Source organism: Myxine glutinosa, chromosome 3, assembly GCF_964187855.1.
Source record: "Myxine glutinosa chromosome 3, kmMyxGlut1.1, whole genome shotgun sequence".
Lineage (NCBI taxonomy): Eukaryota > Metazoa > Chordata > Myxini > Myxiniformes > Myxinidae > Myxine > Myxine glutinosa.
In genome coordinates, this window is record NC_136263.1 from 69101261 (window position 1) to 69116270 (window position 15010).

Here is a 15010-nt window from a genome sequence, read left to right on the forward strand (position 1 = left end):
TTTGCCACATGGCACATACCCTTATATAAAAGGGCCTTTTCTATGCCCCTGGCATTTTACCCAAGAATACAGGTAGCGGACAAAAAAATGGAAACAGCTGGGTAAATGAGGGATAAATAACGGCTTACACACAGGTGTGGCCCATGTGTTAATTAGGCAAATAACATTCCAGCATGCTTAGGGTCATATATAGCAATGTGACGCAGGCCTCGTTGCCTATTATAATTGTGGCTAGAATGTCTGCAAGAGAACCTCCAATGCCCCCATTCACAGAGCAAGTGTAGTCGCCCAATGGTTTGATGAGCATGACACTGATGTTACTTATGTTACGTATGTTACTTATGTTACTGATGTTATGTCATGGCCTTCTTAAACACCAGATCTAAACCCAATCGAGCATTTATGGGATGTTCTGGAACGACGCCTGAGATCGTTTTCCACTTCCATCAAACAGGTGTGTGCTGATTGACTTTCTCATGGAAGAATGGTGCCGCATCCTTCTTGCAGAATTCCAGACGCTGGTGGACTCAATACTATGGCACGTACAAGCCGCAGGTGGTGGCCCAACACTCTATTAAGTGACTTTACATTGGTGTGTTCATTTTTTTTTTTGGCCACTACCTGTACATAATAGGTTCATACTGTCTGTCTATCTCACCCAGAAACATAGAAATGCTCCTTAGAGAAAAAAAAAATCTTAAACAAAAAAAAAGTTGCTTCAAATTCAACCGAACCGAAGGGAAAATTATCATTTTTGCAATGACACAGAAATTGAACCCAAGTGGTGTTACAGGTAACAGACTGCTGCCTCGATCACTTCTGTAAAAAAAAAACATTTTCTTTGCTCTTAAGAAATAAACAACCATTTTTTTTTTTTTAGCTCTTTCAACCAGTGCAAGAATAAACTTCAGGCTTCCTTTTTTCTTCTTCTTTTTATATCGTGGTAGTTTAACCACGGGCTTTTACTCGTACAAAATACTGTATAATATAACATCATACAATATAATAAAAGTCGAGCAATTATATAAGAATAGTGATCAAATCTTGGATGCTCTGGTCTCCAATACTGGTCCCAAGATTAGTCTTTATAAACTTGTTTGACCATTCAAGTATTATGCAAGAAGTAAAAACAATGTTTGTGGAAAAGGAGTAAAAAAAAATTAGATTTTTTTTTTCTCTTTCTTTTGGAAAACGAAAGCCACCACAAATTCAGGAAAGCTCGTCACAAAACCGCAAAATCTCTCAAAACCAAAAAAAGGTTTCTCAGCCACCGTGGGGGGCTTTTGCCATGCCAAAAACCAAGCTGGCCGTCCCTGGCACCACTCAAGGCGGGTGAACTGATGCAAGGCAGTCCGACTACGTTCAGGTTAGATTTTTGTGCCAAAGAGAGGTGGTGGTCACGAAATTCAATAATAATTCTCAGTTTGAGGCAAAAAGCATCACTGGATGCTTAGCAAAGGCCCAGGTATGCATTGTGTTGTGTGGTTAATGGTGGCGATTTACAGATCAAAGTCCAACGGTTACACAAAACAAATGGGAATCAAAAACAAAAATCAAAATAGGACAGACGCATACACACACGTATAGGTACACACCATCGTGATCTTGCACATAATAGCGAATTAGGTCACTTAAGTCTTTCGCTGAGAAATGTCACGCAGAAAATGTGTCCGACAGCACAGGAAGCAATTTGAAAATCAAATATATTTGGGATGTCTCAAATGACAACGCTTTGATCAAAAATCCCTCGATCAATCCATCAAGGAAAGGCAGCATATCCGTGCATTACACAGGAGCGAAAAGCAGAGGCATGAGGAAAATGCACTTCCACCGCTAATCGGTCGATATAACATGGAAATGATGCATGGTGGTTAAGAGCAAAAGAGAAGGCACTTCTCTCGATCTCACCTTCGGCAATATCATCATCAATGGCTCCTTTCACCTGTGCCAGACACCACTGCGCATCGTTCCCACACAGTCCTGCGTGCGGCAGCATACACCGGGGCAAAGAGCACAAGGACATGCCAATGAGAAAGGCATGGAGTGGTACCTCCTCTCACAGCACCAACAGCCCCTCAAAGAGTGTGGGGGTTGGAGGTGGGGGAGGGGTGGGAGATTAGGTGAGGTAGGATGGTGGGGTGAAAGGGTGGGGAGGGATTGTTGAGCGAGGGAAGACTGGAGAGGGGTGTGTTGGCAAGTGTGTGAGGGGTGGGGAGGGATGGGTTTAGCGAGAGAGGTAGAGGTGGGGTTGGGAGGGGAGGGGAGGGTTGAGCAAGTGAGGTAGAGTTGGGGTGAGGAAGGGAGGATTTAGCGAATGAGGTAGAGGTGGGGTGGGGAGGGGAAGTTTTAGCAAGTGAGGTGGAGGTGGGGAGGGGATGGGAGGGTTTAGCTAGCGAAGTAGGGATGGGGAGGATTTAATGAGCGAAGTAGGGGTGGGGAGAGTTTAGCTAGCAAAGTAGAGGTGAGTAGGGGGAGAATTTAGGTAGCGAAGTAAGGGTGGGGAGAGTTTAGGGAGCGAGGTAGAGGTGGGGGGGGGGTGGGGAGTTAGCAAGCAAGGTAGGGGTGGGGAGGGTTTAGCGAGCAAGGTAGGGGTGGGGAGGGTTTAGCGAGCAAGGTAAGGGTGTGGAGGGTTTAGCTAGCGAAGTAGGGGTGGGGAGGGTTTAGCTAGCGAAGCTGGGGTAGGGAGAGTTTAGTGAGCAAGGTAGGGGTGGGGAGGGTTTAGCGAGCAAGGTAGGGGTGGGGAGGGTTTAGCTAGCGAAGTAGGGGTGGGGATGGTTTAGCAAGCGAGGTAGGGGTGCGGAGGGGGGGGGGGTGGAGGATTTGGTGAGTGAGGGAGAAGTGGTTGGTGAGAGAGGGAGGGGTGGGAAGTGAGGGTGTGTGAGGAGGTGGCGTGGGGGGGGGGGGGGGTTAGCAAGGGAGCAGTGTGGGGGTTTAAAGAACGAGTGGTGTGGAGGTTTAGGCGAGCGAGCGGTGTGGGGGTTTAGTGAGCGAGCGGTGTGGGGGTTTAGCGAGCGAGCGGTGTGGGGGTTTACCGAGCGAGCGGTGTGGGGGTTTAGCGAGTGAGTGGTGTGGGGTTTAGGAAACAAGTGGTGTGGGGTTTAGTGAGCGAGCGGTGTGGGGGTTTAGCGAGCGAGCGGTGTGGGGGTTTAGCGAGTGAGTGGTGTGGGGTTTAGGAAACAAGTGGTGTGGGGTTTAGTGAGCGAGCGGTGTGGGGGTTTAGCGAGCAAGCGGTGTGGGGTTTAGCGAGCGAGTGGTGTGGGGGTTTAGCGACCAAGTGGTGTGGGGGTTCAGCAAGCAAGTGGTGTGGTGGTTTAGCGAGCAAGCGGTATGGTGTGGGGGTTAGCGAGCAAGCGGTGTGGCTGGGGGGATGGGGGGGGGGGGTAAGCAGGCGATTGAGTGGTGTGGGGTGGGGGTTTAGTGAGCGATTGAACGGTGTGACATGGGGTGGGGAGGGAGGGTGAAGCGAGTGATGTCGTGGTGCAGGGGGTTAAGCAAATGATTGAGAGCTGCGAGGGGTTAAGCGGGCGATGGAGTGGTGCGGGGGATTAAGTGAGCGATGGAGCAGTATGGGGGGTTAAGCAAGTGATTGAGCAGTGTGCGGAGGAGGTGTTAAGCGAGCGGTTGAGCGGTGCTGGGGGGGGGGGGGGGGGTAGTTAAGCAAGTGATGAAGCGGTGTGGGAGGGGGGATTAAGCGAACGATCAAGCAATGTAGGGGGGCAAAGCAAGCTAAGGTCCGTGACGAAAGCCAGTGTCCATGAGGAAAGCCGGAGCATTGTTGAGGAATGTGAGAGGGCTAGTGAGGCATGTGGGAGGGTTGGTGAAGCATGTGGGAGGGTTGGTGAGACATGTGGGAGGGTTGGTGAGACATGTGGGAGGGTTGGTGAGGCATGTGGGAGGGTTAGTGATGCATGTGGGAGTGTCGCTGAGGAAAATGGGAGAGTTCGTAAGGAAAGTTGGAGGGTTTGTATGGAGAGTGGGATGGTTGGGAAGAGAGTGGGAGGGTCTGTGAGGAAAGTGGGAGGGTCCATGAGGAAGGTGAGATAGTTAGTGAGGAAGGTGAAATTGTCCGTGAGGAAGGTGGGAGGGTCCGTGAGGAAAGTGGGAGGGTCCGTGAGGAAAGTGGGAGGGTCCGTGAGGAAAGTGGGAGGGTCCGTGAGGAACGTGGGAGGGCCCGTGAGGAAAGTGGGAGGGTCTGTGAAGAAAGTGGGAGGGTCTGTGAAGAAAGTGGGAGGGTCGATGAGGAAAGTGGAAGGGGTGGTGAAGAAAGTGGAGGGTCGGTGAAGAAAGTGTAATGGCCGACGAGGAAAGTGGGAGAGACGGTAAAGAAAGTGAGGGTCGGTAAAGAAAGTGAGGGGTCAGTGAGGAAAGTGGGAGGGTCGGTGAGGAAAGTGGGAGGGTTGGTGAGGAAAGTGGGAGGGTCGGTGAAGAAAGTGGAAAGGTGGTGAGGACAGTGGGAGGATCAGCAAATAAAGTGGGGGTGAGGAAAGTGGGAGGGTCAGTGAGGAAAGTGGGAGGGGTGGTGAGGAAAGTGAGAGGATCGGTGAGGAATGTGGGAGGGTCAGTGAGGACCACGGGATGGTCCGTGAGGGAAGTGGGAGGGTTGGTGAGAAAGGTGGGAGGGTCAATGAGGAAGGTGGGATGGTCCGTGAGGAAGGTGGGATGGTCCGTGAGGAAGGCGGGAGGGTCCGTGAGGAAGGCGGGAGGGTCCGTGAGGAAGGCGGGAGGGTCCGTGAGGAAGGTGGGAGGGTCGGTGAGGAAAGTGGGAGGGTTGGTAAGGCATGTGGGAGGGTTAGTGAGGCATGTGGGAGGGTTGGTGAGGCATGTGGGAGGGTTCATAAGGAAAGTTGGAGGGTTTGTATGGAGAGTGGGATGGTTGGTAAGAAAGGGGGAGGGTTTGTGAGGAAGGTGGGAGGGTCAGTGAGGAAGGTGGGATGGTCAGTGAGGAAGGTGGGATGGTCCGTGAGGAAGGTGGGAGGTCCGTGAGGAAGGTGGGGGTCCGTGAGGAAGGTGGGGGGTCCGTGAGGAAGGTGGGAGGGTCGGTGAGGAAGATGGGAGGGTCGGTGAGGAGAGTGGGAGGGTCGATGAGGAAAGTGGAAGGGGTGGTGAAGAAAGTGGAGGGTCGGTGAAGAAAGTGGGATGGCCGGCGAGGAAAGTGGGAGGTCGGTGAGGAAAGTGGGAGGGTCTGTGAGGAAAGTGGGAGGGTCTGTGAGGAATGTGGGAGGGTCTGTGAGGAATGTGGGAGCGTCGGTGAGGAAAGTGGAAGGGGCGGTGAAGAAAGTGGGAGGGGTGGTGAGGAAAGTGAGAGGGTCGGTAAATAAAGTGGGGGTGGTGTGGAAAGTGGGAGGGTCGGTAAAGAAAGTTGGGGGGACAGTGAGAAAAGTGGGAGGGGTGATGAGGAAAGTGGGAGGTGCGGTGAGGAAAGTGGGAGGTGCGGTGAGGAAAGTGGGAGGTGCGGTGAGGAAAGTGGGAGGTGCGGTGAGGAAAGTGGGAGGTACGGTGAGAAAAGTGGGAGGTGTGGTGAGAAAAGTGGGAGGTGTGGTGAGAAAAGTGGCAGGGTCGGTGAGGAAAGTGGGAGGGTCGGTGAGGAAAGTGGGAGGATCGGTGAGGAAAGTGGGAGGGTCGGTGAGGAAAGTGGGAGGGTCGGTGAGGGAAGTGGGTGGGTCGGTGAGGGAAGTGGGAGGGTCGGTGAGGGAAGTGGGAGGGTCGGTGAGGGAAGTGGGAGGGTCGGTGAGGGAAGTGGGAGGGGGGTCAGGAAAGTGGGAGGGTCGGTCAGGAAAGTGGGAGGGTCGGTCAGGAAAGTGGGAGGGTCGGTCAGGAAAGTGGGAGGGTCGGTCAGGAAAGTGGGAGGGTCGGTCAGGTAAGTGGGAGGGTCGGTCAGGAAAGTGGGAGGGTGGTGAGGAAAGTGGGAGGGTGGTGAGGAAAGTGGGTGGGTGATGAGGAAAGTGGTAGGGTCGGTGAGGAAAGTATGTGGGTGGTGAGGAAAGTGGGAGGGTCGGTAAAGAAAGCGAGGGGGTCGGTGAGGAGGGTGGGAGGGTCGGTGAGTAGAAGTGGGAGGGTCGGTGAGGAAAGTGGGGGTGAGGAAAGTGGGAGGATCTGTGAGGAAAGAGGGAGGAGTGGTGAGGAAAGAGGGAGGAGTGGTGAGGAAAGTGGGGGTGAGGAAAGCGGGAGGGTCGGTGAGGAAAGTGGGAGGGGTGGTGGGGAAAGTGGGAGGGGTGGTGGGGAAAGTGGGGAGGGGGGTCGGTGGGGAAAGTGGGGAGGGGGGTCGGTGCGGAATGCGGGAGGGTCGGTAAAGTGGGAGGGATAGGGATGGTGAGGAGGGAAGGGGCTAACCATCAAAAGTTAAAGTACTCGCAGAGTCGAGGTGAGATGACACTGGAGCAAAGTACAAGTCGAGTGCTGAAGCTGCAATGAAGGAACCTTTGTCATGTAAATAGATATTTATGGTGAAGATAAAAGAACCTACACTCCTACAGCTGCAGCAAAAACGCACTGCAGGGGCAAAGGCGGGAGGAGCAGCCAGGTGATTACAGCCCATCCTTGTCCGACCTCACCCATTCATACCGATCCCAGCATTAATGAGGACACTTCCCACACAACCCGAACCCAAACAAACAAGCACGAACCCATTAAACCCCAACCTCCGCCCCAGCTATTTACCGGGGCCTAAGACTAAGAGTGTCGCCGCCACCACGCCCGTCCCGTCCGTCGAAAGCGAAGAGCAACAACTCATGGTGAACCGGACCGGCTTCAGGAGTGGAGGGACCGACTGCATTTTGGGAAGGGGGGAGGGATGTGGGATGCCAGGGAAGGCCGCAGAGAAGGAATAATGAAAAATATATATCGAATTAGAAAAGGGAGGAATTTTGAACAGCAGAGGATGCCCCCCGCCCCCCTCTACCCCGGGTGTGGTCCCGCACCTGTACGTGCTGCCAACACCCGCTGGGCGACCCGAAAGCCCCTTCTCTACCACAATGGAGGGATATCCAAAAGGCCACCAAGTCAACTACTACTACAACTACGACTACTTTACCCTACAACGAGTACTCCCCTAACGTAGCGATGCAATCTCATGATTAAATGAATAATCCAACACCAACCTGGTTATGCATGAAAAGGTTCAATCATTTGCTTCCTCAACTTAACGCCCGACGAGCCCGAGAGGGAGGCTCGGCCCGGCTTGTTAACGAATAATGGCGCTCACGTGTCCAGTCCGACTACGGGGCCCAAGTGCCCATTCTGAGAGAGCGCGACGTACGAGCTAAGGGCGACCGGTGCGCGGAGCCGTGTTGGACGGGTTAGGGTTGGTTATCGAGCTCCTCGACCCACCATGCTTGTCCCTGCACACGCCGGCTTTCCCTGCCCGACTGGGCCTCATCCCCCTCGGCTCGTAAAGTTTAGCCGGACGCGTCGTCGCCCTGCGGACTCCCTCCAAGAGCGGGCCCCGCAGTTAGCCCGGCCAAGCGGTTTAAAGTCCCGACTCGCCTCGCTATCCGTGGGTGCAGCTCGTCACACAAGCCAAGATGCGCGGGCCTTACCCGCCATGGCGCCGCGCCGCCGAGCAGCCCGCCCACCTCCTTCTCCCCCGCCTCCACCAGTCCACCTCCTTCTCCTCCCTCCTCCTCCGGTTACAGCACAACTGCACTGCTCCCTCACGCACGACCTGTGTCAACCTCAACTCAACTTTCCCTCCATTTCCTCAAAGTCCCTTCTTTACATTCGTCCCTGTGTTTCCCGATATAATTACGGTGTCACCATTTACCTGTACATTTAACCTTTACCTTTACTCCCAAGTGTGCCCTCTCCTCAGTTTTCCCTTCATAGCACGACATCTTTATTTATCTCTTCCTATCTTTTGCTTTAACTGTCTCTCTCTTTTCCACTACCTTCACCAAACCCTGCAATCCTTCCCCCACCTTCAGCTCCCGTTCTTCCTTTACCCCAACACGCACAACTCTTCGATTTGTTGTTCGAGACAAGAACACCTCACACCCTCCCCTGACACCGCTAATTTCTGAGGTATCGTGCCCTGCAATGAAGTTCGTGTTCGATCAAAAAGCATGAGATGTTCACTTTTATGATTTCTGTTCAACAACGTTCAAATTCAAGACCGAAGTCGCTCGGTTCAAGACGAGAGGAAACCACGCCCACGCCCAGCGAGCAGTCGTAACCCCACCCCAAAATTGTAGCTCCGCCTCACTCAGGGCGTGGCCTGTGGTTTAATATATACAATCATTCTGCCAGCTAGGCTGGTGCCAACCTTCACAAACTTCATTCTGGTCGTAAGATAGATCTTGATTTTTTAATATATATATATATATATATATATATATATATATATATATATATATATATATATACGTATGGCGACAAGTAGGTGGTATAAAATCGTCTTTTTAATGCGATTAATCCTGGCGTACTCAACATGGTGCACTGCATAGCAAGAGTCGTAAAATATATGCATTACAAATAAATTAGTAAACGATTGACAAATCGACACAGCACATGGACTTGAACCCGCGATTCGAAAATCATGAACCAGATGCTCAGTTGGGAACACTAAAGCGGAACGCCTGAAGCTTCTTCTTCATTTGAATGCAGCTCAACGCTGCGGTGGAGCGCCATTGGCTGAGGGCGCGGATGTGCCGCTGATGCAATGTCCTCTGCTGGTTAAGGCAGGAATCTATAATTTGGCCATGATGCCGGCGATACCTCACGTGCATCGAATTTCACCTCCCTGCGCCTTGTATTTATTATTATTTTTAAAAACGCTTCTGTACACCGCCCTTGAGGCTCGGTTAGGAAGCCACCGTCTACACTCCCAATAGAAGAGACATTATTACTCTTTTATGGAAAATGTTTTTCGAGTTTGTTCTATCCTCAAAAAATAGATTGTAGTGAACAAACATTCAAGGTAAAAGATTAGCCTTTAAAACCTACATTATGAAGGGCACCGTTATCTGTACAAACACACAAACTGCCATTGTGTTTTATATGGGAGAGGTAGATGACCCTCGACATATTGAGGGATTCTTGACACGGTTTATGTCGTCATGATGAAGGTGTACTTGTCGGGACGTCAGATAACCCGATTAACTCTGCTTTTGCACCTGCAGCTCCTGGACCTTTACACCTGAGAAGGTTCTTTCAACCCTCAATTTCGATTTTGCAACTTGACTGGAGGGCATCGGCACACGTGTCCAAAAACTGCTATGGTGCACATCTTCTCTCTGCCCTTTTCACCTTGTCATTTGCACTAGGTCATCTTTCATCTGCTTGGAAATCCACAAACATCACTGCATTACACAAAAAGGTGCAAAGACGGATCCCCTCAACTACAGACCGATCAGCTTACTTCCAATAATCAGCAAGGCCATGGATGGAATCCATCATCTCAGTTGATATGAAATCCTTCCTTTTTCTCGAACAACCTCATCTCGGATCACCAATTTGGATTCACACGAGGTCATTCCGCCTTGAACATGATGCTTCTACTCACCCAACAATGCATGGAGACCCTCATTGTCTGATATGAGATGAGGGCCGTCTCTCTGGACATATTGTGCTTTTGATAAAGGCTGGATGGCTGAATGTTCTGGAAGGCTGAATTCAGCTGGAAGGCTGAATGTTCACACACTGCTTTACTCTCCAAACTCTGTTTATGGAATCCAAGGCTAACTCCACACATGGCTTACTGACTTCCTCAACTTCAGTAGCCAACGTGTGACTCTCAATGGAATCCTTTCATCTCCTCTCCCTGTCAAGGCTGGAGTACCCCAAGGTTGTGTTCTGGGACCAGTCCTATTGCTGATCTTCATCAATGATCTCTCTGACTCTGGAAAATGCTCTATATTTTTGCTGATGATTCCACCCTTTGCCGTGACATCCCTCACCCAGCAGACAAGCAGATTGCAGCTTCTTTCCTCTCTTCAGACCTTGACAAAATCACAAGCTGGTCCAACACTTGGAATATGTCTTTCAATCCTGACAAACGTCACACTCTCACGATCTATCTCAAAAAGGACCATCTGACAAACCCTCCGATGTACTTTCTTAACAACACTCTCGTGTACGTTCAGCCATTCAAACTCATGGGTCTCACCATCAGCCATGATCTTTTTTGGGCAAACCACATTTTAAGGTTGGCCTCCAAAGCCAGCTGCCGACTGGGCATCCTCCATCGTACAAAGTCCTTCATTGGCTAACCTGAACTCCTATCCACCGACAAGACCTTAATCCGCAGCTTGATGTAGTACTGCCCTCCCCTCTGGTGTGGCTCCCCTGCTTACATCTTGCTTGGCTTGATGCCGTGGAAACCAAGGCCTACAAGATTATTGGAATCTCCCTCGTTGAAGCTGAGCCGATGGGACTTTGTCAGGTCGGTGGTCTCTATGCCTTCTACTGCCACCCTTCTGGTCTTGCACCCTCTGCTCCTTCCATGCCATGCCCCCATGGTTCCTGCAGGGCTCATGTGGTCCACCATCAACCCCCTTCTGGTGAAACTCCCAAAATCCATGATTACTGCTCAAATCCACTCATCCATGCCCCTTTTTTCTGGGACATCTGGGAGCCTGGTCGGATTTGAGAAAATGACGTCACAATATCAAGCTTTTGCGTTCATGAGGCGACCAAAAATTTGGGGTAGGGGGAACTAAAATGCTTATAACGCCACAACCATACATGATATAACTGCAAACTACCATTCAAAATATTTGTTTTTATTCACTCTACATGTGACAATATGTAATTATCTGATTATTATGCAAATTTGCTGTCCAGAGGTCAAAAGGTCATGGAAATCTGGGGTTGCTTAAAATCTGACCCACCGGAAGAAAAATGTGAGTTACAGGCTGCCTGTACTACTTGAGAATGTTTGCTGGCTGTCAGAGGTTGCCAAGACATATCCCTATCACATGATATGCATTGTATAAGAATTAACCCTTTTGTAACGTAAACATCAACTTTGATAAATGGTGCTATTTCAGACATGTCAGAAATTCCAGTTTTTCCATCGTCTAAGTGTACATTATTCATACCATACAGGTTGGTGAAAATGCAGTGAAACCTTCAAATATTGGGACACATTTATCACACTTGCGACTCATTTGGAAAACCTCATCAGAAGTGACAGGGAAGGAAATTGGGATTTACATCTTCAGACTGTGCAAGCATTGCTTCCAATTTTCATGGCTTTTGACTCAACCAACTACATCAGGTGGGGTTCCCTCTATCTTGAGGACATGCGCAAACTCCCACAAACAGCACCTGAGATCCACATAGCATTCCAAGAGGGCACTTTTGCCATAAAGAGGACACCTGGGACTTTTAGAGCAACTGGAGCAGACATGGCGCTGGAGCAAACGATAAATAGGTCCAAGAAAGGCACCTCGGGGATAATAGGCAGCACAAAGAAGAAGAAATACGTTGCAATGTGGGACATAATCTACCATGAGATGCTGGCAATTAGTAATCTTTTCAGAGAACTAAGTGGAGTTACAACCCAGTACCAGCAAGATGTAAACAACTCCTTCAGCAAATATGAGACTGAAACCGGGGAAAGAAACGTCCAAGCAATTCTAACTGTTATTGAAAACAAGGAGAATCCTTTCAGGAAAGATGCCACACAGCAAATACTTCACAATATAATGACACAGGAAGTAATGACTGACGAAATCCGGAATCAGCTGCTTCAGGTAAAAGCAATTGGGACCGCAGCCTATGAGAAACTACGTAAAGAACGGTTTGTTGAACGACTGTTCAGGCCGTCGGCTCAAATATTTCGGACCATTCACAGAACAAATCTGAAAACTTTCAAGAGTATCCGCGCACTCCCAAAAGGACAAGAGGCTTCAGGAAAGTCACAAACACAGAGGGAAGATAAACATAGGCAGCGTGTCATTGAAATTGCCCGTGCCCGAGGGAGATCCATGACAGACCTTCTAGAATATGACTTGACGTCATCTTCTTCGCTTTTTGACAGCCAGGGTCTTATGTCAAAGAGCACCAAAAGTGACCTGATGAATGAGATTGCAAAGAAATATTCAATTGATGTTCTGGATGATCAAAAGACATGCAGGTTGGGTATATAGCGGATGTCATGGCTAATGTAAGGAAGATGACTGCCAAAGAATTTACTAACTTCGGTGAATTTAGTGGAGGCATTGTAGACTACATACAGAGATCTGCAAAGGGAGCTGATCGAATAGATTATATCTTTGATTCATACTTTGACATTTCAATCAAAAACTCGGAAAGAAAGCGACGAGAAACCATCTCTCCGATTGAACTGAATGCAGTCAGTGAAGATACACCTTTACCAGTTGAGATGGAGCGGTTCTGGCCAGCTAACAGGAACAAGCATAATCTTGAGATTTTACTGCACCAGACAGCCATAAAGCACGCGCGAGAGACCCCTTCAAGCCTGAAGGTATTTGTGAGTGGCTTTTCAAGTTAATCTGTCGAAGTCCCATGTCTTTCCTGTTGTGATGGCTATTGCAGGGACATTCCAGAACTCTGCATTGATATAGAGGAAGCAGATACACGAATTATACCCCACACCTTACATGCTGTGGAGCACGGAATACAACGACGAGTGGTGTTATCTCCAGACACTGATGTATTTGTGCTGTTGCTCTTTTACTGGGATGTACTGCATGAAAAGGGCCTTTATGAACTGTGGTTGAAAGCTGGCAGTGGAAACGCTACCAAATATATTCCAATACATTCTCTTGCGTCAGATAAAGGGCCTGACCTATGCAAAGTCCTTCCCACTGTGCATACGCTCACTGGGTGTGATTACACCAGCAAGGTTGGCACAAAGCAAGCGGCCCTTAAAGCAAACCCAGTAGACAACCTTCAAGGATTTGGTTGTAGCCAAAATGGACCTTCTGACGATGAAGTTGAGAGAGCAGAATCATATCTAGTGAAAGTCCTAAAGAATGGAACTACCTGCACAACAATGGATGAACTCAGGGATCATAATTATCACCACAGCAAAACCCCACTCGAGAAGTTGCCACCTACAAGCCATGCCATAGAGGCCCATATTCTAAGGGCATATTATGCTACATATGTGATGACATCAATTCTCTCTGCAAATACGACTGAGTTGAATCCTCTCCTATACGGATTTGAAGAGGAAGATGAACTTCTCCATCCAGATAAGGCCATCAGACCCATTCCCGAGGAATATGCTGTGCAATGAACTTGCTTGAAATGTGTGACAGAGAGATGTGCATGTCGAAAGAGTGACCTGCATTGTTGCAAGTTCTGCAAGTGCCAAGGTATGGGAGACGAGAATGTTTGCTGTAAAAATACAGCTGGTTGTATCTAAAACCGAACAGAACTCATATGTGACACTTATAGCTGCGTGGAAATGTACTCCTGGCATCTACATGTAATCCTTCTCCCATTATCAAATTGGCATGATTTGGAATAGTGACTACAGTCAGCAGTATACCTTCATTTGGATATAAAAACCAAGACTATTACTAAAACTGAGCAAATTCAGCATTTTATTTTTGCTGAATGGACTAAGGATGTTCCGAACCCCCCCCCCCCCCCCCCCCCTTCTACAGGTGGTTGTTTTAGGACTTAGTGGGTTAACGACATGGGAATATTGTAAGAAATTAGTAAATTAAGTGATATTTAGGCTTAAAGAAATAAGTAGTTGGTGATAGATCATATTCATACTGATGAAAATGTTCGATTACTTTATTTTGTGGCATGTGTCTTCCGCTGCAAAGGAAAATCAGCTTTTCTGAAATAGCACCATTTATCAAAGTTGATGTTTACGTTAAAAAAGTGTTAATTCTTATACAATGCATATCATGTGATAGAGATATGTCTTGGCAACCTCTGACAGCCAGCAAACATTCTCAAGTAGTACAGGCAGCCTGTAACTCACATTTTTCTTCCGGTGGGTCAGATTTTAAGCAACCCCCGATTTCCATGACCTTTTGACCTCTGGACAGCAAATTTGCATAATAATCAGATAATTACATATTGTCACATGTCTCCATCCATCTGGTAACAGATACAAATCTGTAACAGATACAAATCCACGATGTTACCAAAACAAATATTTTGAATGGTAGTTTGCAGTTATATCATGTATGGTTGTGGCGTTATAAGCATTTTAGTTTCCCCTACCCCAAATTTTTGGTTGCCTCATGAACGCAAAAGCTTGATATTGTGACGTCATTTTCTCAAATCCGACCAGGCTCCCAGATGTCCGCCCTCACTTTTTTGATGTCCCACATGGTCTACTTCAATAATATGAAGAGAAACTTAGGGCACATAAAAGTCACACAGAAACCACCCCAGCCCATGGAATATACAGCAAATTGTCCATTTCATGAAGATTAAAATTGACAATCTTGATCAAAGCTCGGGTCAACAGGAAGAAAAGTGACGATTTTTCAGATGAAAAATGATGATTTTGTAAGGTTGACCTTGAGTTGACCTTTGACCTTTTGACCTCAAAAATAGTTAGTTTCCCTATTTAGTGACTCAATGTGCAAATGCTGTTCAATATTCAAGTCAATCGGATGAAAATTGAGGATTTTAAAAACTTGGCCTATGTTGACCTTTTGGCCTATGTTGACCTCAAAAATAGTTGGTGGTTGAATTCAGTGACCATATATGTAAATCCTCTTAGAATTTCAAGTCAATCAAATGAAAATTGGTGACTTTAGAAATTAGGCTTATGTTGACCTTTTGGCCTATGTTCACCTAAAATATAATTTGGGGTTGAATTCAGTGACCAGATATGCAAGTCATCTTCAAATTTCAAGTAAATCGGATGAAAATTGAGGATTTTAGAAATTTGGCAAAGTTGGTGACCTTTGGCCTATGTTGACCTTTTGACCCCAAAGACAATAGACTTCTCAACTGGGACGACCTATACACCTTGGTGAAGTTTCGTGACGATCGGTTTCAAATTGTGACCTGTAGGCCGGTGACAAACAAACAGACAAACAGACAGAACCACAAACGCAACCGACCAATATAC

At 48.3% G+C, this 15010-nt stretch overlaps 1 protein-coding gene across 7 annotated transcripts in view; it reads right to left on the bottom strand.

Moving 5' to 3' along the window:
- Positions 1 to 7591, bottom strand: part of LOC137423527 (serine/threonine-protein phosphatase 2A 55 kDa regulatory subunit B beta isoform) — a 240058-nt gene extending 232467 nt beyond the window's left edge. For 2 of the 7 annotated variants that reach the window (XM_078774184.1, XM_078774183.1), the window contains exons 1-2: positions 7536 to 7591; positions 1909 to 1980 (exon numbers count right to left, since the gene is read on the bottom strand). In XM_078774184.1, coding sequence (XP_078630310.1) covers positions 1909 to 1980; positions 7536 to 7542 — 79 coding nt within the window. In that variant the 5' untranslated portion in view covers positions 7543 to 7591. Of the gene's footprint in view, positions 1 to 1908; positions 1981 to 6330; positions 6551 to 6657; positions 6770 to 7326 lie in introns of those variants that run through there. The other 5 variants (XM_078774180.1, XM_078774179.1, XM_078774182.1 and 2 more) reach the window with 4 other exon arrangements.
- Positions 7592 to 15010: the final 7419 nt, after the last annotated feature.